Source organism: Miniopterus natalensis, chromosome 18, assembly GCF_054644295.1.
Source record: "Miniopterus natalensis isolate mMinNat1 chromosome 18, mMinNat1.hap1, whole genome shotgun sequence".
Classification (NCBI taxonomy): domain Eukaryota; kingdom Metazoa; phylum Chordata; class Mammalia; order Chiroptera; family Miniopteridae; genus Miniopterus; species Miniopterus natalensis.
This window is the reverse complement of record NC_142098.1, coordinates 36,479,660-36,499,864: the sequence shown is the minus strand read 5'-3', so window position 1 is coordinate 36,499,864 and position 20,205 is coordinate 36,479,660. Positions and strand designations below refer to the sequence as shown.

Here is a 20,205-nt window from a genome sequence, read left to right as displayed (position 1 = left end):
AATAGGAGGGACAAGGAGAGAGAGAGAAACATCAATGTGATAGTGAAATGATTGGCTGACTCCTGGAGGCCCCGTATGGGAGACTGAGCCCTCAATCCAGATGTGCCCTGACTGGGAATCGAACTGGCAACCTTTTAGTGCACCTGATGATGCTCAACCAACTGAGCCACACCGACCAGGGTGGGCCTCTCTTTTAAAAGTACAAAATTACCCGTACAAATTTAAACAGAGGACCACAGAAAGCCCAGGCAAGCGAGGGCTTTGAAGCTTAGTCTTCAGCTTCACTGTAACCCCATCTCTGCTCTCAGCTGTAGATACAAAATTCCCCAATCGGTCTCCCTCTCTCATATACAGCTGAGTCCTGATCTGTTGAAGCACTAGAGGTTCTCGGCTAGACTGTGACCTTAGATAGGACCCCTGCAAAGCCCTCCTGGGCTGTCTGGTGTGTGACCAAATAAATTCTTCCATTCCGTCTAACTGGTAAATGAATCACAGGCCAGACCACTTTGCTGCGCACTAGGGGGCGCCCAACACCAACCAGAGGCTGGGATTTCAAGTTCTAAGGGAGAAGGGGCCTGGGGACCTGAACTTCTGGTTCCTCAGAGGAGGTTGCGGTCCGGACTCCAGAGTCTGAGGGAGAAATCTGGGGTCCCAGCCTTCTGAGTTCTCAGAGAGGAGTAGTCTGGGGGCCTGGACTCTGGGGTCCCAAGGTTGAGTAGAACTAAGGTAGGAGCCTGAGAAAGGAAGGAGGAATCTGGGAAGGGCACCAGGATTGGTTGGAAGCAGAACTGGCCTGGGCAGAGGTTTGGTTTGGCTTTGAGTTCCTGAGAAACAAGTGGACAGAGCAGGGATTGTTCCTCCAGGGTCCCCCCTCCCCATCACCCCTAGGTTTGGCAGCCTCGGCTCTTCCCAGGCCCTGGGGACTTAGGGACATTTCCCACAACCCCTCCCCAAGCTCCTGTTTTCCACTGGCCTCACAGATGCCCAGCCTCAGGACCTGGGTAAACTGCCCCAACAGTGCTGAAAAGTTGGCCGGAGGTTAATGCCAAGCAGATTAGGAAAAATATAGGCCTGGGTCCTCAGAGGCCAACAGTTCTATCCCGTAGGACTTGGGGGCCCAGGACCACCCTCTACTCCCTTAGAATCCAGGAGTCCAGGTGCCCAGCTCCTCTACCCACAGGCTCTAGCACTGCCCTCTCAGACTGCAGAGCCTCTGTTCTTATTTGCACACCCTGTGCCTTTTGTCTGCTATCCCCCACTGCCCAGAGACCCTCTTCTAATAGCTAACACCCCCCCCAGACCTGGGGGCCAAGAGAGTGCCCCTCCTCCCCCCACTCTCCAGCAACCACAGCCCCAACCACACCGCAGTTGCGTAACCCTGTGACCAGCCCAGCCAGGTCTTCCTGGGGACCCTCCCTGCACCAAACCCACTACCTATCCAAGGTGGCCACACCCAGGCCTTGAGCCATGTCCTCTCCTTTTCCTCATTGCATGTATTGCTGTCTGAAGTTATCTTCTCTATTGGTTGGCTTGCGAATCCTCTGCCCACCCCTTCCCCTCAGCCTCTCTATTTGTAGCCTGAGGATGGAAACTCAGCTCCTGGCCCTGAGTAGGAGCTCAGAAAATGTTATGACTGTTTATGATAAGAAGAGAACACCCTGGCCAGGTAGCTCAGGTGGTTAGAGCGTTGTCCTGATACGCCAAGGTTGCAGGCACATACAAGAATCAACCAATGGCCTGGCCAGTGTGGCTCAGCGATTAAGCATCGACCTATGATCCAGGAGATTGAGGTTTGACTCCGGGTCAGGGCACATGCCCGGGTAGTGGGCTAGATCTCCAGTAGGGGGCGTGCCAAAAGATTTTTATTTTTTTTTTTTAATATATCTTTATTGATTTCAGAGAGAGGAAAGGAGAGGGAGAGAGAGATAGAAACATCAATGATGAGAGAGTCATTGATCAGCTGTCTAGCCCACAACCCGGGCATGTGCCCTGACCGGGAATCGAACCCCGATTGCCTGGATCCTATGTTGACTCTCAACTGCTGAGCCACACCCAGCCAGGCAATAAAGATATATATATTTTTTAAATAATAATAAAGTGTCAGACAAGGTCCTGGACATGGCTAGAAGTCACTACAGGTTAGCTATGGTTTGTCATTTTACAGTAGGGAAAGAAGGGCCTTAGTGAAGGACAGTCTAATTTTGTTGTTATGATCATTTATCGTTATAATTCACCTCTTTATTACGCCTGACCAGGTTAGGGCTACATACCTACAACAGGCGCTCAATAAATGTTGGCTGGACTGACTGAGTCCCTCCATCTTGGCCCCTGAGGTCTCAGAAAAGCAACTACATCAAAGAGAGTAAACTTGGCTTTTTTTTTTTTTTTATTGATAAGACATCAGGCTAAAGTTGGAAGCAGGATGCTGAGAGCTGCTAGGAAGTAGGGGGTGGGGGTGGTCAGGGAGCCAAGGGATTACTGGGATCTGGACTATCCCCTCTCCAGTGATTGGGGGCCCAGCTGTTACTGGTCTGCCTTCAGCACAGAAAAGACCTGGTCAGTAAAAATCCCTGCGTAAGTGGTCATAGCTTCCGCACTTTTGCTGCACATTTCCCTGGGGAGAAAGGACAGAGGGTCTGAGAGAGGAAGAGCCTGGATTCTTAGGACTGAGGGAAGCGGGGACCGAGGGCCAGAATCACATGTCCTTCAGGGAAAGGAGGCTGCAATCCCAGCTCCTGGAATCCTAGATAGGACAGGGCTGGGATCTCTGAATCTCAGGTTCTAATGGGGCTGGGGGCTGGGGGCTGGGGGCTGATAGTTGGGCCTTGAAAGAGCGTAGGTTTGAACCTAGACTCCTGCGTCTGAAGGAAGAGGGGCAGGGGGCTGGGGCTCCTGCTGTTTGGGGTGGGGTGATACCTGAGTGTCTTTCCTACGTCGGACAGGCCCTGGGCGGCTGTTTTGGCTGTGTCCCAGTAACCAAGAAGTGACTCCTGCATCTGGTAGAACAGCGTGGGGCTCATGGACTCATCTTCCTGGGGTGCAGGGGTCCCCTCGACCTCTGCGGGGGAGAGTGGGTTAGAAGAGCTGACAGGCCTGCAGCAGGGGGAGAGTGGGCAGGGAAGGAGAGGAGGGGCAGGGGCAGGGGCGGGGCCAGACCAGAACAGTGATGGGAAGATGCTTAGGATCATCCCCCTCCCACAGACCCGCCTCCCCCCCACTCACCAATTCCCAGGACCATGGGAAGGAGAAACAGAGCCAGGAGATATTGAGGGCCCATGGCGTCAGAAGATCTGGAGCCCTGAGGAGGGTGTAGGGCAGGGCCACTGGAGGCATCTATTCCTGGGGTCCCCGCACTCAAAGGGAGGGAGCTGGGCTCCCGCTCTCCCACACCCCCACACCACCCAAGTCGAGTTCCTCAGGGCTGGCTTGGGCAGCCCTGTCTAACATCCTGTGATTCTACTCCTGATTTTAACATCCTAACTCCAACATCCATTCATTCACTCGAGAAGCATTTCTTGAGCATCTACTCCGCGCCAAGCACAGCTCTGAGCCTGGCGGTGAACAGAGCGACGGTCCTGCCCTTAGAAGCTGACATGGGAGAGAAATACAATGAACAAATACTAAATGAGGAAAATACAGTGCGTGACATGCAGATGATTGCTCTGGAGGGGGAAGGGTGCGCCGTGGAGGCTGGGGAAGCCTCAGCTGAGGGTGGCGTTTATGCTCAGACCCGGTTAGTGCTGGGACTTGGGCCTCAGACTCAGCTAAGGACCACTCTTCGGATGAGCAGTCTCTGCCGCCCTGTTCCACCCCCTTTGCTCATCCAGGCTGTGTCGTTGCAAAGAGGTGGAGAAGAGACCCTGGAGAGGGACCAGCATGGGCAGGCATCCCACGGTTCTAGGTTCTAATTCTGTGTCTCACACAGGACTCTCCCATCCTGCCTCTTTACCGATCTCTGCTCCCACCCTGCTGAACCCCCACCCCGATTCGGTCCCTTTCTTACCAGACTCTGGCTGGCGGTCCTCACCAGCTCCCAAAGGCAGAGAAAGCCTTTATAGCTCCTGGGATCCACCTACCCTCCACCTGGCTGCCTAGGCCAAAGTCCACGCCAACAGAGCCACCGAGGGGGTGGGGTAGGGGCACAGAGGGCAGGGACATCCCCTGAGGTCAAGCCACAGAGAGAGCCCCCCTCCGAAACTTCACCCCTGAGAGACACAGGCTGGATGGGGGCTGTAGAGAGGTTGGGGGCTTTGGGCGTCCACCAGGAATGGGATCTGGGGTCTTCCCCACGTGAGAAATAGAGGCAGAGCTCTGAATGAGGGGTCACTGTGGGGACCTGCGACCCTGCTTCCTCTCCAGCTTCCACCCTCTCATCCCAAACTGAGGGCCTGAAGTCTCCCATCCCACAAGCCCAAAGAGGGTCTCTGGACTGAGGGGGTCATCCCTCCTGACTCCTATCCATAAGCCCCCCCTTGCCATTGTCACTTCCTCTACTCATTAACTGCTGGGGTGCATGGGGTAGAGTCATCTCTGGCCTCATTGAGGATGGCTTGGGACAGGGGCACAGACAAGAATTTCTTTATTGTGGAGGTGTGGACACTTTAACCTTGGTCCCTATCCCCACAAAGAAGTCGGGGACACAGGTTGTGAGCCTTTTGCAGGAGGTTGTCCTTGGAGCTGAGGAGCCAGGCCTGGGTGCGGGGTCCCAGGTCCTTCAGGTGGTCCTCATAGTATGTCTGCACAAAGCCCCTGAGGGCTGTGGGGACCCTGTGGGAAAGGGGATGTCACAGTTTAGACCCCAGCTACCCCCAAGACTTTCCCTCATTCACCCCCAGACCCAGGAGTCCAGGCCCCCAGCCCCTCCTCCCTCAGACCCAGGAGTCCAGGCCCCAGCCCCTCCTCCCTCAGACCCAGGAGTCCAGGCCCCAGCCCCTCCTCCCTCAGACCCAGGAGTCCAGGCCCCAGCCCCTCCTCCCTCAGACCCAGGAGTCCAGGCCCCAGCCCCTCCTCCCTCAGACCCAGGAGTCCAGGCCCCAGCCCCTCCTCCCTCAGACCCAGGAGTCCAGGCCCCAGCCCCTCCTCCCTCAGACCCAGGAGTCCAGGCCCCCAGCCCCTCCTCCCTCAGACCCAGGAGTCCAAGCCCCAACTCCTCCCTCAGACCCAGGAGTCCAGCCCCCAGCCCCTCCTCCCTCAGACCCAGGAGTCTAGAGCCCCAGCCTCTCCTGGGTACACTCACTGGAACCACTGCCATGTGTTTCTGGTACTTTTCACCAGGGGCTCCACGTACCCCTTCACCTTGTCCCGCACCAGGCTCCAGGATCTACTTGCCAGCCCTGGTGGGGGGCTTGGGGACGCGGTAGGCACTTCTTGCAGGCATTCTAGGTGTGACAGAGGGCACCTTGGGTAGGCTAGGACCCCAGAACCCCTCTCCCTCCCTGTACACTGTCACTGTCACTCCAGATGGCCCAAGGACAGCCCTTTGCCAGTCCTCTCACCACTGGCCTCCACCTCCTTATATGTCCCTCTCACCGTTTGCCCTCTTTCAGCCATTGGTCATCCCCTTTCACCCTTTGTGCCTGTGGCCCCTCCTGTCACCCCTCTGTCTGCCTGTGGTTTTCTTTCAGTCTGTCACCCCACCTCTCTCACCCCTGCCTTTCTCCTAGTGCCCCCTTCACTACCGATCTTGCTTCCCCTCCATTCTCCATGACCCCCACACTGATCTCCCTCCACTCCCTGCAGAGCACAGGCGGGCTGCCCGCCCCCCCCATGGAGGTTGGCAAGGCTGTGCTGTCCTAGTGGGCACTGCACTTCCTGGCACACATCTGGGCACCCATGTACGTGGGCGAAGCCTCACCCACAGAGGGTAGCTGCCACGCAGCTACACAGGTACATGCGCGTACAGATGCGCCTGAGCAACCTGCGGTGTGCCCTTAGCCAGTGACAACCTCTTCAAGGCTCAGCTTCCCTTTCTGTAGAATGGGCTGATAGGACCTACCTCATGGGTTATTGTGGGGATTCAGAGTGAACACGTGTAAGGCACTTGCACGGGTGCCTTGCACACTGGAGGCACCGCATACATGTTAAAACTTTAAGTGCACGTGTACAATCCAGGTGTACTCGCTCCAGTGCAACCCCCCCCGCACCTGTGGGCATGCTCAAAGCATTGGCATAAAGACCTCGTAAAGACACACGTGTGCACCCATGCACACACATTAATGCTCAGACACACATATTTCCCATGACTGCACAGTCATGCCTACACACAAGTGCATGAGCACTGTCATTTGTCCCAACCCCATTGACACATACTCCCAGGCACACACACGTCTGCACACCATGAGCACACATGTGACTACACTGCCCGTCACAGTCACCCTCATCCCATGTTGCTGGGGGTCCCCACACCCTCCCACCCGCTCTTTCTCACCTACAACACAGGCCAGGACCACGAGGCAGAGGCAGAGAGAGGGCAGGGCCCGGGGCCTGAGTCCAGGGAGCAACATATCTAGGGGCTCTGTCTCCCTGTGCTCAGCAGTCAGGGCTGGAGCAGGGGGAGGCTGCGCCAGACAGAGCCCTCCTCCGGCCACCTGCCCACGCCCCTTGGCAGGGACTTCACAGAAGGGCACCCAGATGGCAGTGGCTACGAGAAGCTATGCCCACCTCTACTGGCCTCCCTGCTTCCTGCCTTCCAGCGCCTGACATGACCGGGGCAGGCAGAATATTCTTTGTCCTCCTGTGCTGAACCAGGTTCCAATCCCGGCTCTACCCCATGTGACCCTCATGTGACAGCCCCCAATTCTACTTCAATTTCCTGTTCTGTAAAATGGGCCCACAACCCATGCTTCAGGCAGGACATTAATTCAATGAAATGATACAAGCAAAGGTGTTAACAGAGCCTGGCAATGAATGTGGTCCTAGATCATAGCTATTTATGATTATTTCTTTCATCTCTAACATCTCTTGACAAGAGGGCCAGACACACTCTCACCACATGGCCTGGGCAAATACATCCCCTTCTCTGGGCCTCAGTGTTTTCATCTGTAAAATGGGGAGGGTAATAAGCACCTGCCAGGTGAAGTCCGTGTGAAGGCTGGGTGAGGGCCGGGTGGGAAAGCTCCAGATGCACATAGTAGGAGGTTTGTCAACATCAGGTTGGGCCCAATGCTAGACAGAAAGAAAATGAGCCTTTTTTGCCCTGGCCGGGTAGCTCAGTTGGTTAGAGTGTCATCCTGATACACCAAGGTTGTGGGTTTGATCCCCGGTCAGGGCACATACAAGTGAATGAATTCTAACCAATGAATATAAATAAATGGATCAACAGCCCTGGCCAGTTTGGCTCAGTGGCTAGAGCATCGGCCCTCGGACTGAAGGGTCCCGGGTTTGATTCCAACCAAGGGCACGTATCTCAGTTGCAGGCTCAGTCCCCAGCCCAGCCCTGGTCGGGGGCGCGCAGGAGCCAACCAATCGATCTCTGTCTCTCTTTCTGTCTCTCTTCCCCTTCCACCCTCTCGGAAAAGCAATGGGAAAAATATCCTTGGGTGAGGGTTAAAAAACAAAACAAACAAACAAAGGAACATTTGTTGAGCACTTACTGTGTGCAGAGCCCACACTGGAGGCCTCTGGGCCAGGACCATCCTATGTGGTCATTCAGACTGGGGCCAAGGGGGCTGTCAGATTTTCCACCTACAAATACAATATGCCCCATGAGACTTGAATTTCAGATAAACAACAGATAATTTTTAGTATGATTCCCAAATGCTGAATGGGACATATTTATACTAGAAATAAAATGCATTATTTATCTGAAATTCCAGCGTCACTGGGCATCTTGCATTTTATCTGGCAACCCTAGACCAAGGCCTTCAGCCCATGGTCCCATGGCCGAGCCGTGGGACCTGGCTCATAACTGGTCCTCCAGCTATTATTTTTAAAACAATATTTTGTTTTATGTTGTCTTTTTTTTTTTTTAGAGAGAGAGAGCGAGGAAGAGAGAGAGAAAAACATGGATTTATTGTTCCATTAATTAATTCATGGATAAACTGGTAAATGGGTAAAATGGTAAATTTTGTTGTATATTTCACCATGATAATAAAAAAAAAAGAGAAACTCACCATGCACTGTATTATGTGAAGCAGCATGGTTTGGGGTTCAGAGCCTGGCTCCCCATCTTTCTGCCTGTGTGACCTGGCGCAAGCTGCTTAACCTCTCTGGGCCCATTTCTTCCTTGGTGAATGGGAGTCGTGGACCATCTGCTCAGGAAAGCAAAGGAGATTATTTATATCAAGTGCCGAAAGCAGTGCCAGACCCAACACAAAGGTACGGGCTCAATGTCAGCTGCTGTTTATTAAGCTTGTGTACCAGGCTCACCGGCAGGGCATTAACACATTAACTCACTGACTTAACTCACAACAGCCCTGTGAAGTGGGCCTCTGGATCATTCCCATTTTGCAGATAAGGAAACTGAGGCTGCCAGAGTGGGGGCAAGGCCACTTATCCACGCACGGCTTCTCAACCAGCAAGTGGTGAATTTGAACCCGGCCATCTCAACAGTAACTAACCAAGCCAGGGCAACCTCTGCCCCACCTCCCCGCCCTAATCCTAGAGGGCAGCAGGGAGGTTGGAGCAGGGCAGGGGTGGGCCTGCGGGGAGGTCTCTGATCCCTGCCCCAGCTCCAAGGTCAGCATGGGCTGTTTGCTGTTTGCTTCTTGCAATGTTTGCCCACCTCAGAGCCAGGAACAGGCTGAAGGTCAGTCAGGGTGGACTCAGAGGCAGCTCAAAAACAACTGCTGGGGGGCGGTGTTTTGGGGGCAGAGGTCATGGGGAGGGTGTGGGGGTTGCAATTTGCAAGTGATAGGCCCAAAGACCCCAGTGTGTGTCTGCCCTGGAGTTTGAGGCTCTCTTTAAATGCAGAGTGAGCCCTGGTAGGATGGTTCTGTTGGTTGGAGAATCATCTCGTGCACCAGAAGGTTGTGGGTTCGATTTCTGGTCAGGCCATATACGGGAGGCAGCCAATTGATATTTCTCTCTCACATTGATAGCTCTCTCTTTCCCCCTTCCTCTCTCTAAGCATGTCCTCAGGTGAGGATTCAAAAAGAAAGGAGAGAGAGAGAGAGAGAGACAGAGAGAGAGAGAGAGAGACAGAGAGAGAGAGAGACAGAGACAGAGACAGAGAGAGAGAGAGAAATGGCCAGGTAAAAATTAGTAATTGTTCGATTAAAGAGGAACAGGATATGCCCTTATGCCCCCGGGCCAGCACAGCGCAGCCCCTCCTCGGGTCGCTGTCTGATGAGGGCTGTGGGTGCCCTGTCTGCAGAGTGCGCTGTGGTGAGGCCTGGGGCCCACACGAGTGAGCGGTTCGCAGGGTGACTCAGGGAAGGGGGAAGTGGACTGAGTAAGTGTGTGGCCCCAGAAACCCCACCCGGATTCAAATCCCAGCTCTACCCACTTTGGGCTGTGACATCGCACAAGTGACTTTAGCCTTCTCTGTCTCAGTTTCTTGCTCTGTAAGACAGGGCTGGTGACAGTGTCTAGCTCAGAGGGATTTTGTAAAAATTTAGTGTTTTGTTTTGGGTTTTTTTGGATTTAGTGTACTTGTTTCACCAAATATTATTGAGCCCCTGAACTATGCCCTGTCCTGGGGACACAGTGGTGACAAGAGCCTTGGTCCTGTCCTCCTGGGGCTCACAGTCCAGTGGGAGAGACACCCATCACCAGACAGTGACAACCCACACTGGGCAGGATTGGGATATAGGTGTCTGACTCAGCCAGGGAGTGAAAGAGGGCTTCCTGGAGGAGGAAACATCAACACTGAGACTTGGAGGGTGGGCATTGCGTGGGTCTCTTTCAGGGCTCTAACCCATGTCCTACCCCTGCTCTCTTCCAAATCCCCCTTCACTATCCATTGAAAGTATAAAAAATACCTACTGTGTGCATGGTAATTTCCCTCATGTTGGGCAGCCCACCAGGGAAGAGCTATACGCCCCATCCAGTTCTCCACTTCCCGGCTGTGTGACCTTGCACAAGTGACTTCACCTCTCTGGACTTCAGTGCCCTCATGGGATTAACAGGGCCCAGCTAGAAAGGTTCTTGTGAGGATTCTCTTGAGATCACGAGGTCCCAAGTCCTCAGCACAGAGAAGGTGCAATATATTTGAGTTCTGCTTGTCCTTTTCGAAGGCGCAACCCCCACCCTGCCCCATAGCCCCTGCCCCACAGGAAAGAAGCACTCAGAATTCTCTATAGGGTTTTTATTGGTGGTGGTGGAAGGGAACATGGGGCATAATGTCTCCATTATGGGGGGGGGGCATTTGAGAACACCCCCCCCCCCGGGGCACAGCCACAGAAGATAAGGCAGCCCTCCAGGTGCTCAGGAGAAGGTTGTCTTTATCTTATCCTTTGCTACAGTGAATGTCTCCGAAATCCAGGACCTACAGAGAGAGACAGGGAGTGGGGTGGGTGCGAGCGGAGGGAGGTCACTGTGTTTTGCCTCCCCTGGGATGCCCAAGTCCCACTGAGGGCTCCCCACACCCCCATCTGTGGGATAAGGACAAGCCCTGGGCTGGTTGCCCAACTTCTGTGCCTCAGTTTCCCAGATGCACCAGAGCTCCTTACAATCAGAACACTTTGCCTTGGCCTGGCCTTCAAGGCCTCCCATCTCTTGCTACCTACCCTTTCTCTAGGCCTGCTTATGTCCTAGTTGTCCCCTCTTCATTCATGGGAACTTTCCAGAACCCCTTCCCTTGCCCAGGCTGTTCCCCTAGCAGGGAAAGCCGCCCTCTTCTTGATTATCTGCAGATCTTCCTGCCTCAGGGTCTTTGTACTCACCCTCCAGAGGGAACGTTCTTCCCAAATTTCTCAGCCTGGCTGGGTTTTCCTAAATTTTAGATCTCAATTTATTTTTAAAAATTAATTATTGATTGATTGATTTTAGAGAGAGGTTGCCTCTTATATGTGCCCTGACTGGGGAATGAACCCACAACCTTGGCATATGAGGATGACCTCTAACCAACTGCGTTAACTGGCCAGGGCTGGATCTCAATTTAAAGTGTTATCTCTTCAGAAAAGGCCCAGCCACCAGGTCTGCCAAAGCCCCTCCCCAGTCCTTGGTAGTTTACAGGCAGCCTGCTTATTTCTCGGTGCTTAGCTCTCTCTGGGCTAATCCTGGAATTCACTGATTTATCGTCCCCCCCCCCCCCCAGAGACCTGGCCAGGTCAGATCTCTGTGGTCACACAACTGGATCTCAGTGGAAAAGGCAATGTCACTTGTTCAGCACTGTCACTTCCCACATTGGAACAGTTCCTGGCACTTAGCAGATGCTCAATAAATATTTGTTCGTGAATAAATGATTCTCTAACTCACCAAATGGAGCCAATGTTGGTTAAATGCTGTGTTGAGCATTTACAATGTTCCAGGCGCTATGCAAGTGCTCTAGTTTACTTCCCCTCAGAATCATCCATCTTACAGATGAGGAAACTGAGGCTCCTGATCACATAGGGAGTAGTGAGTCTTTGCCAGCCTATGGACCCAGGTCTGTCCGACCCCCTAGCTTGGATCCTCCGCCACCGCCCGGCACCATCTCTACAGTGTGGCTGGATGGGGGAGTCAGGGAAACTGGCCCCAAGCCTGAGCACCCTGAGCTCCAGCTGTGTGACCACAGGGATTTTGTCGTTTTCCCAGTCTGTTCATCCATACTCGCCTCCCCCCCCCCCCCCCCCCCCCGCCCCTCCATGCCCTGGGGAGGGTCCTAACCAGGTCTTCTCAGGAAACTCGCTCTGTTTGATGTGCTTAATGGTTTCCAAGACTTTGTCTTTCACCGTGCTCCCAAACTCCTTCAGCTTCTCCGGGAAGCTTGGGGCCGCCTCTGACGGAGCTGGGCCTGCCCAGAGGAGGGGCGGGAGTGCAACAGTTTCAGTATTGGGAGCCCTTTGGATGAGCTTCCAGGGGCGGGAAAGGAGACCCCTGAATATGATTCTTGGGGATCACGGTGTTAGAGTGGGAGGGGAGGGTACTGGAGCGACCAGATGGTGTTCCAGCTGCCGAGTGTTGCCACCTGCTGGGCTTCCATTGAGAGAACCCTGAGAATCCACCTGGCCCGGCAAAATAGTGGGAGTGATCAGTGGGCAACAGGGGAACCGGGACACAGGAGGGGCCCCAGAGCTCTCGAGGGTCCTCTAAGCCTGGACCCCAGGCCCATGGCCAGCTTCAGGCTCCCAAATCTCTATTCTCCTATCCCACCCACTTTTACCTTCCAAAAGCATCAACAGAGCCACCACCAGGACGGGGAGCGACAGGATGAGCCTCATGGCTGGGTCAGAGGGATACTGTAGAGGCAGAGGTGGCGTGGGGTGGGTTAGGGGTGCCCCTCCCTCCTCCCGCCCCCGAGGGTCTCTCTGGGGCACGGAGCACCCACCTGAATCAGCTGCTGGACAGCAAGGGTAGCGGGTTCCAGCCTGGCCTCAGCTGGGCCTGGCCTTTATCATCTGGGGAGGGGGCGGGACAGGTTAATCTCCCTCCCCCTGAGCCTCCTGGGTGCCTGCCTCCCTGGGCCACCCACCTTTTCCACCAACATCCCTGGCTGGTGGGGGTGGGGGTCAGGTGAGGCACAGGCCAGTCCCTTAGCCTGAAGCCTCTTGTTGTTCATTACCCTTCCCTCCAAATCTCCCTGTCTGTTGGGGACCTCAGCCTGGGCTCCTTGCCCCTCCCCTCCTGCTTACACAGGGGGTCTCTCAGGAACTCTGTTACTTAGTAACTCCGTTCACATTGTGACCACAGGCCACTTCTTCCATCCCCTGCCTCTTCTAGCCTCTTTAGCTCAAAGGACTCTCGCTCCATGTCCCTGGGATCCACCCACGTCCCCTACATTCTCATTTTCAGACTAGCCCTTCCAGCTCCCCAGCTCCTTGCATCTGGCAATATCTCAGCCCTCTCTGGGGTCTTAACTTCACAGTCCCCAATCCCCCTCTGGGGGAGTGGTCTCTGCAGCCTGTCTAAACCACACAACCGTAAGGGCAAGGCTCCCGGTGTGTGCCCCTCCATGCATTCCACCAGGCCGCCACGCCCTTCCTTTGCCACACCACTTTCCAGGCCTCCAAGGGGCCCCTGGACAACCCCCCTCTGCTCTCCTTCACCCTCTCAGGACCCCCTGGCACCAAGCCCCACTGTCTCCTCTCTCAGCACTGCATCCATCCCCAGGGCTGGAGTCCAACGCCTCTTCCCTTCTCAGCTGCCTTTGACCGTCAGTGACCCCTGGCAGCTCAGGGGAGGGTGGCCCTAGGCCCCAGACTCTAGGTTGGCTGGCCTTGGGCCCCCACAACCACGTGTTAGCCTGGGGGTGAGGGGGGATGGTTGTAAAAGAGACTCTGAGAACCGACCCTGGCAAGATTGCAACACCCCGCTGGCCAGCTCAGCAGCTTCCAGTCCTTGTCAGCCGCCAGTGACTTCCTGGGCATCTGCTTTCCTCGTGAGCCCAGCATTCCCCAGACAGTCACCCCCAATGTCTGCTGCTATCCTTTTCCGGCCCCACAAGAATAGAAAAACTGTATTTTCAGTCTCATCCCCACAGCAGCTATAGGGGTGTTCGGTTACAGATGGGGAAACTGAGGCTCAGCCAAGAACATTCAAAGGCTCAGTGAGGGGCTAAGTGTGGGGGTGCTCTTTGTCCCTCTTCTCCCCAAACTCCAGGCTGTTTCTCCAGATCCCTGCTGGGGCCAGTCTCCGCCCACAGCACTGCCTGCCAGCCTGTTTCTCAAAGCTCCTTCCCAGCCCCTCTCCCACCGCTTAGAACTGACTGGGGCTGCGGGGGGTCAAATCCATCCCTGCTCAGATGTCTTCATGCATGAGAATTCAAAATTCATCTCTTCAAGTGGGAGACTGATGCGTCCTCCCTCATTGCCATCTGGGGAAACTGAGGCTCTGAGAGGGTTCATCCCCATAGTACATCAGCAGTAGGCTTGGCTGGGGTGAGGCCCCCTGCCTCTGAGCCCACAGACCCTTTCCCTCCTCCATCAGCTCTGGGTCAGCCCTGGGTGAGTGGAGAAATTAAGGACCCCTGCAGAGACACAAGCTTAAGCCCTGGCCTGTCACCTGTGGTGGGGACCCTGCTCCCCTCTGAGAACCGAGGGGGTGGGAGAGGAGAGCACCTAGGGCTCCATCCGGGGCTTTAACCCTCATTCCTGTCAACTCCCAACTCAATCTCCCCACCCCGGACTGGGGGGGGGGGGGCGGTGCAGATCCTCACGAGAGGTTCCTCTCCCTTCTCTCTCTAGCCAGGACCCAGTGACCAGGAGAGAATGTTAGGGGCAGAAATGTTAACCATTCTCTGATAACCATGATTTTAGCTATAGTTATAAGAAATATTAATCCTGTTCTGTTAACCATGATTGCTCTGTTCTGATTAGAGAAAATACATTCTAACCTGGCTGACAGTTTTACACTCCAGGACATTTGGAATGTGGTCCATTCCGAACCTTAACTGCCTCTCATCCTGCAGAGATTAACCACCTTGTTGCCGGAACAAAGGGGCCCGAAGGGGCCCCACCCTTCGCAACCCCCAGCCCACATTTCCTGTAACCTGTTACATCATGCCCATTCTTAATCCCTTTGCCCACTTCCCCAGGTAACCTCCGTCCTACCCTATAAGCAGCTGGCTTATGGGGGGAGGGAGGTGAAGCAGATTTTCAGCGGGTGACACTCCTCCTCTTCCATACTGCGGGCATTATCGGAATAAACGCTCATATATATTTCAACCTTGTCTCTGCTTAATTGGCCGAAGTAATGACAGGCAGCCCCGGGCCCACTGTGTCCGGTTTCAAGAAGGAACAGGAATGAGGATTGGGGACAGGAAGCACAGCTGAATGAAGGGCCTTGTGGACCAAGAGGGAAGGGGAAAGGCAGAGGGCTGACATGAAGCAGAGTGGGGGAGAGGACAGGAGCGGGGAAAACAAAAAGCTGGGCTGGGGCAAGAGAGACCCGAGGGAAGAGGGAGAAAAGAGGGGCGAGGAAAACAGGAAGCCAGGAAAAGGAAACCTCTCGTAGTAGGGCAGACAGAGGCGGGGAGAGGGAAGGAGGCAGCATCAGGTGAGGCTGGACGGACAGAGGGGACAGTGAGCGGCCGAAATAAAATGGCTTAGTAACAGCAGTGGCCTCAGGTCTCTCGGAGCCCGACAACTCTGTGGAGCAGGTACGACACCGGGCAAACCCACCCTCACAGAGGTTGCTCTGCCCACGGTAGCGAGGGGTGACTTCAGGATGTAACCCAGGGTGAATTTGTTCCAGAACCATGTCTCAGGGACAGAATGGAAAGAGGCAGAGGAGAGAGAGTGAGCGGCAGAGAGAAGCAGAGGCACAGAAAGGGGAAAACCTCAGAAAGGGACAGGAGGAAGCAGACTGAGAGGTAAAAGAGGGGACAGACACAGTCAGAGGGGACAGGACAGAGAACCATGTGTGGGGAAGGAGAAACAGGGTGGGGCTGTGAGAAATCACACTCAGAGGCCCTGTGAAGTCTAAGGAATCTTTATTAAGCCAGGGCCCACTGGGGGGCAGGGACAAGGCCCCCTGCAGGCTGGGGGCAGCAGCGGCAGGGGGGTGGGGGTGGGGGTGGGGGTGGCAGGAGTGGGGTCCACCAGGCGGCATGGCAAGCGCTCAGTGATTCTCGGTGGGCGCCGGGGTGGGCTCCAGGGTGGGCTTGGTGCCCAAGGACTGCACCTTCGCCACCAGCCCGGCCCACTGGCGCTGCATGTCTTGCACCAGGGGCTGGAACCAGTTCTTGAAGCGGATCTGGAAGGCCTCGGCCTGCAGGCGCATCTGGCTGGCCTGCTCCTCCACCTTGGACTGCAGCTCCTCCATCTGATCGCGTAAGTTGTCGAGGCTTTCGCGGGCCTGGTTGCCCACCAGCTCCAGCCTTCCTCGGAAGCGCTGGCCCCAGGCTTCGGCCCGCTCCAGCGCCTGCTGGCGGGCGGTGGCGGCGCGCAAGTGGCCCTGCTGCACCAGCGGGAGGAAGTGCTCGCGGATGGTGCCCACCCCGCGCTCCGCGCCCTCGCGGGCCAGGGCCTGGTACATGGCCAGCTGCTTCTGCATGTCGTCGGCGTCTCGGAGCAGCCGTTTGCGCAGCTTGCGCAGCTGGGAGGACAGGCGGCTCCGCGCTTCCTCGGCGTTGTGGCCCAGCATGGTCTTCACGTCGCTGCGGTACTGCGTCAGGCGCGAGCGCACGTCCTCCATGTCCGTCTCCAGCCGGGCCTGCGCCGCCTGCAGCTCCTTGGACAGGCGGGCGCTCGTCTCCTGGGTGGCGGGGCCCAGCTGCTTCTCCAGCTCATCCACGTAGTCCTTCAGCTCCTTCTTGGTCTCCTCTATCAGCACCCTGAGGGCGGAGAGGGCGGGAGGGGGGGTGCGTGGAGATTGGAAAAGGGCGAGAGATGGGGGGCGGGCAAGATGGGGACATGGACGGAGACACCCAACAGACGCAGAGGCCAAGAGGAGGAGACCAGAGACAGGAGCAGAGACGAGCAGATGAGTTAGAAGGATGTTGGGAGACAGAAAGGGACACGCCAGAGACAGGAAGCGCTCAGGAAGGATCAGAGAGGCAAAGCCAGTTCCAAATGGGAACAGGAGGCAAGAAATGAACAGGCCCCCCGGGGTTCCAGACCAGTGGAAGCTGAGGGCCCAGAAGGAACTGCCCACCAGGAGGGCCAGGGGCCAGGGCGGGGACACTCACTTCAGTTCCTGGGTGACCTGGGTGCCGAGCAGCTCCTCCTGCACCTTGTTAGACTGCGTCTGCATCCAGTGCAGGTAATCCCAGAAGCGGCCCAGCGCCTGCTCCCAGGGCTGGCTGGACTGCCACCATTCTGGCTCCTGCACCAGATTCACCTGCTCCTCCACATTGGCCTGGCATCCTGTGTGGAGCAAATTCGTCAAGGCCCCCTGCCCTCTTCTGGCACATAGTAGGTGCTCCACGAATGCTCCTGTGCTTCTTTAGAGTACTGGTGGGTAGGGAGTGGTGGAAGGACGGCCAGCCTGTTTCATCACCTGACAAGCATTTACTGCGTGTCTGTGTGTGTTCCATGCTGGGGTAACAGAGAGTAAAGATAATCACAGCTGACATTTATTTGAGCTCACTACCTGCCTGACAACAGTGCACTGGAAACTGTTATAAGTCCCATCTCAAGGATGGCAAAACTGAGGCCCTGAGAGTCACCCAGCTGCTCAGAGCCAATGAATGTCAGAAGAAGGCTCAGACCTGGGCCTCCTCTCAAGGGTTAGAGACCAGCAGAAGTGACACAGGGATAGAAAGGGTCAGGGGGTGCAGGTGAGGACGGGAGAGGGAAGGGCAGGGAACCAGAGCAAGCACCACCCCATACCTGCCAGGAGTGTGACCACTAACGCAGCCCACAGAACCTTCATCTTCAGCGTAGGTCAGTCTGGGGGAGAGAGAAACTGTCAATCAATAGCCAGTGGGGACCCCTCCCACTCAGAGCCCCACCCACTGGGTCCTGGCCTTGAAGGCCTCAGCCCCAGACCTGCATCATCCAAATCTCATCACATTTACTTAGCAGCCCCTCCATTGTCTAGCTCCCTCATTGTCTTCTCCTATCTGCTCATGCCAAGGTTGGCCTCCTGGCCAAAATTCCACCCCCTCCCAGGGTTCAAATTCCACTCGCCCCTCCTCCCAGAGCCACAGGTGAGCCCCAGCTGGGTGCTCTAAATTCCAGTCTTGCGTTCCTTGCTCTACCTTCATGTTCTAAGTTCCATCTTTACACCTAAGCGCCGCTTTCACATATTAGGTAATTTAATAATTTAAAAGTCCTCCCAATGCTCTAGTTACCCTCTCACTACCCCCGAGCCTCCAGTTAATGGAGATCTGAGGACGAAGGGGAAACCCAGTGGGTGCTCAATAAATGGGTGACAATTTATGGGCTCTTGCTATGGCTCATCTGGTTCTTCCACAGGTCCAGATGCTCCCCCACCCCACCTTCTAGCCAATTTGAGATGCCCCTGTGCCCCCACCCCCAAGGTCGTCCCCAGCCTCCAGATTCATCCCCAGCTCCTGCTTTTGTTCTGACTCAGGCATAGGATGGTCACCTCCTACCCACCCCCCCCAGGCTCTGAGCTGATTTCTGTGTCCCCAATTCTGCTCACCAGCTCCTGAACAACCGGTCCTTCGCCTCTGCTCTGAGTAGGACTCAGGGATCCCAGACTCCTCCAATTATAGGGCTCCCCCTGCCCCGCCCACTCCTCCAGGGCTAGGGTGAGCTAGGCCAGCCCCCAGTCACGAGGTGGGCTGTTCTCCCCCTTCACACCGCAAGGAGGGGGAAGGGGGTGGGGCTTGGAGGCTCTGTGATGCCCCCAGTCCCTAGGAGGGGAGGTGACATCTTACCTAGTAACTCAGGAGCCCTCCTCCATTCTAGGGGGCTGGGCATGGGAAGGAGCGGGCAGTCACTGGATGAGTAAAATTTGGGGAGGGGACTGAGGGCTGAAATCCTGGGTCAGAGGAAGGAGGGGGGTGAGGGCTTGGATTCCTGGGTCTGAAAAAGAGGAACTGGTGGCAGAAATGAAATGGGAGGGGTGGGGACAGTGTAATGCATCTACTAAAAGCTGAGGTTTTTTGGGTTTTTAAATTATTTTAGAAAGGGCGAGAAGCATCGATTTGTTGTTCCACTTATTTATGCATTCATTGGTTGATTCTTATATGTGCCCTGACTGGGAGATCGAACCTTGGCTTACAGGGATGACGCTCTAACCAACTGAGCTACCAGGCCAGGGCTTAAAAGCCTAGGTTTTGAGAATGAAACCTGGGTGTTAGTCCTAGCTCCCTCTTTGGCTGTGACCTTGGGCACAGATGAGTGCCTCTCTGAGCCCGTCCACATTTGCGAATTCAAAGTCCAGCACAAGCACTGTGGATTCCAGGAGCTGCCCGAATATGGGGCCTTCCACAGGGCTTGGAGCTTTCATGCTGCCTAGTTAGGACTAGGGACTCTGGAACAAAACTGCCCAGCCTGAATCTGGGCTCTGTCCCTTGCCAGCTGTGTGACCTTGGGCAAATGACCAAGTCTCTCTGAACATGCAGCCTCTGCTCCACAAAACAGGGGAAACAGCTACACTTACACCATCGTTCAATGATGCAAGAGGCTATATTAAGTCCTCCTTTAACCCCATCGACAGATGGTCCCAGGAAGTGCGGCAAACATTTAATGAAACCAATTTTTACCAAGGGCTAATTGATCTAAACAAGAGTTAGATTCCTACAGCACCTCATCAATATTATAAAAAAATGACGAACAAAATGTTCCTCGAGAAACTGCTGTACCCTATGTATGAAGTAATACGAACCTTGGCCCACAACGGGTCTTTATTAGATCGAACTGCTGCAATTGGCCATAATGAGCGCTCCAACACCACCACCTCCCTAGCAGCTGTTACATGAATCCAGCTGTTGTTTCACCAGGCCACACAGGAAGAACTGGAGCAGCTGGGATTGGATTCCATGGGGTCAGGGGAGGCCAAATGCCTGGTCCCAGGAGGGCGCCTCAGTGTCAGCCAGGTCTGTTTGATCTCAGAAGGTGCCAATGGGGAACAGGCACTGTGACTTTCGCAGGCAGTAAGGGTTCATTTCTGCCCAGCAGCCTTCCTCCCCAGACCCTGGGTATCGGTGTGGGTGGCAGACAGGGTTTCAGTTCCCATCAGGAGTAGTCAGGGGTGTGTTTACCTGAGTCCTAGGTGGGCCAACTGATCTCTCCTCCTCTCAGCATCAGACACCTGAGACACAGGTGACCTGGCCTCCACCCCCCATCTGGACCACTCAGACTCCAGCCCCTCCCCCTAACACAGGAATCCTAAACTCAAGCAGTTCTCCCCCTCCAGGCAGTGATTCTGAAATCTTTCCAGCGGCCTGTATCCTTCAGGAACTTCTGGAAGCTCTAACTTCCCTACCAGGAAGAAGTCACTCCAACACTCCCTGCCCTTTTTGGAATCTCAGCTTGCCACTCTCACCCCTGCGCTGACCGCCCCCCCCCCCCCGTTGCTTCTGCTCTGAAAGCCCCAAATCCTCTGCACACGAGAGCTCTAACACTATCACCTCCCTAACAGCTGTTACATGAATCCAGCTGTTGTTTTTCACAAGTTGAGATCAATGCTGAGGCCCCTCTGGCCAGGACAAGCTGGAGCCAGTGACAAAACCACACCCTCCTGGAGAGGGAAGGCCTGTGATGTCCCAGG

General features: G+C 55.2%; 4 protein-coding genes across 6 annotated transcripts; all 4 read right to left on the bottom strand.

Moving 5' to 3' along the window:
* Positions 1 to 2,523: 2,523 nt before the first annotated feature.
* Positions 2,524 to 3,277, bottom strand: APOC2 (apolipoprotein C2). Its single transcript, XM_016212555.1, has 3 exons — positions 3,223 to 3,277; positions 2,917 to 3,058; positions 2,524 to 2,614 (listed from the first exon to the last, which is right to left on the bottom strand). The coding sequence occupies exons 1-3, from the start codon at positions 3,275 to 3,277 to the stop codon at positions 2,524 to 2,526; spliced, it is 288 nt and encodes a 95-aa protein (XP_016068041.1).
* Positions 3,278 to 4,601: 1,324 nt separating this feature from the next.
* APOC4 (apolipoprotein C4) lies at positions 4,602 to 6,503 on the bottom strand. The gene is made up of 3 exons (XM_016212556.1): positions 6,428 to 6,503; positions 5,237 to 5,378; positions 4,602 to 4,767 (listed from the first exon to the last, which is right to left on the bottom strand). The coding sequence occupies exons 1-3, from the start codon at positions 6,501 to 6,503 to the stop codon at positions 4,602 to 4,604; spliced, it is 384 nt and encodes a 127-aa protein (XP_016068042.1).
* Positions 6,504 to 10,365: 3,862 nt separating this feature from the next.
* Positions 10,366 to 12,302, bottom strand: APOC1 (apolipoprotein C1). The gene is made up of 3 exons (XM_087827253.1): positions 12,245 to 12,302; positions 11,749 to 11,875; positions 10,366 to 10,426 (listed from the first exon to the last, which is right to left on the bottom strand). The coding sequence occupies exons 1-3, from the start codon at positions 12,300 to 12,302 to the stop codon at positions 10,366 to 10,368; spliced, it is 246 nt and encodes an 81-aa protein (XP_087683379.1).
* Positions 12,303 to 15,602: 3,300 nt separating this feature from the next.
* Positions 15,603 to 19,757, bottom strand: APOE (apolipoprotein E). 3 transcript variants are annotated; one of them, XM_016212643.2, is made up of 4 exons: positions 19,321 to 19,757; positions 17,352 to 17,411; positions 16,709 to 16,886; positions 15,603 to 16,354 (listed from the first exon to the last, which is right to left on the bottom strand). In XM_016212643.2, exons 2-4 carry the CDS (start codon positions 17,392 to 17,394, stop codon positions 15,640 to 15,642), a joined length of 936 nt encoding a protein of 311 aa, XP_016068129.2. In that variant the 5' UTR covers positions 17,395 to 17,411; positions 19,321 to 19,757; the 3' UTR covers positions 15,603 to 15,639. The 3 variants fall into 3 exon arrangements, with proteins under 3 accessions (XP_016068129.2, XP_016068128.2, XP_016068130.2); XM_016212642.2 differs by lacking the exon at positions 19,321 to 19,757 and adding an exon at positions 18,130 to 18,479; XM_016212644.2 differs by lacking the exon at positions 19,321 to 19,757 and adding an exon at positions 18,368 to 18,478.
* Positions 19,758 to 20,205: the final 448 nt, after the last annotated feature.